The following is a 984-nucleotide window of genomic DNA, read 5'->3' as shown; positions in this document are numbered from 1 at the left end:
CCAACTATCGGCCCCCCATAAAAGGAGGCGGGGGCCCCCCCATCGGTACCCCCATGCCCATGGGGGGCCCCCCCATAGGCATACCCATGGGGGGCCTCATAGGTGGTGGGGGCCCCCCTCCCATGCGCGGGGGCCCCATGCCTCCCATGGGGGCCCCTGGGGGGGGGAAACGTGGGGGGCCCCTCTCATCCCCATCAAAAGGGGGCCTGGGGGCCCCCCCTCCCATTTCTCTGCGGCCTCTGCCGCGCGGCTCCCGGATTTTTGTGCAGTTGCCCATGTGCGTTGACATAACCTCTCCGGGTGGAGTGTTTGCTACGATTTGAACTGTACATACACCGCAGCACAGCAGCATATAGGAAGAGTGAGAAGGAAAAAGGGAAAAAGAAAACAAAATGCAGTTGCAAAAGCCACTGAAACTAACTGCAGCAGCAGCAACAACAGCAGCAGCAGCAGCAACAGAAAATACTTACTTGCACGCATTGCAACAGCATGGTCTATAAACGCCGGAGCCTGGAAGGTGCTTTCTCTCAGCAGATCTGCAGCAGCAGCAACACACCACAGCATACAGAGGCAACTAAGAACTTACAGCAGCAGCAGCAGCAGCAGCAGCAGCAGCACAGGCACGAGGCATTTGATCTTCTCACGCGAGGTTCCTTCGATGACAACTACCAAACTCGGCTCTGAATGCAGAACTGCTGCGTTCTCTCTCTCTCTCTCTCAAATACAACTCATGGAGGCATCATTAGCCTCTATAGAACAACGGTGGGGTTTTTTCTATGGGGCCCCCTACCGAGAGAATACTGAGATGTTTCAGTATTCCCCAGAAAGCCTCTCAACACGCATGCAAATTCATTGCTCCCGCATGCACGGCTCGCGAGTATACAACAGGAAAGGCTGTGAGGAAAGAAGGCAAAGTGTTTATGCAAGACACGTGTTCTTCTATACACTCTCCCCATCATATTCTCTAGTATTGCAGGTCTATAT

The 984-nt window shown here is 54.5% G+C and overlaps 1 protein-coding gene across 1 annotated transcript; it reads right to left on the bottom strand.

Annotated features, from left to right (window-relative positions):
* Window positions 1–4: 4 nt before the first annotated feature.
* EMH_0064020 (uncharacterized protein) lies at window positions 5–289 on the bottom strand (the record flags this gene model as incomplete). The annotated part of the gene is made up of 1 exon (XM_013498205.1): window positions 5–289. One exon carries the CDS (start codon window positions 287–289, stop codon window positions 5–7), a length of 285 nt encoding a protein of 94 aa, XP_013353659.1.
* Window positions 290–984: the final 695 nt, after the last annotated feature.

This window comes from Eimeria mitis, genomic scaffold (assembly GCF_000499745.2).
Source record: "Eimeria mitis Houghton genomic scaffold, Emh_scaff3255, whole genome shotgun sequence".
Lineage (NCBI taxonomy): Eukaryota > Apicomplexa > Conoidasida > Eucoccidiorida > Eimeriidae > Eimeria > Eimeria mitis.
This window is presented reverse-complemented; position numbering and strand designations above follow the sequence as displayed.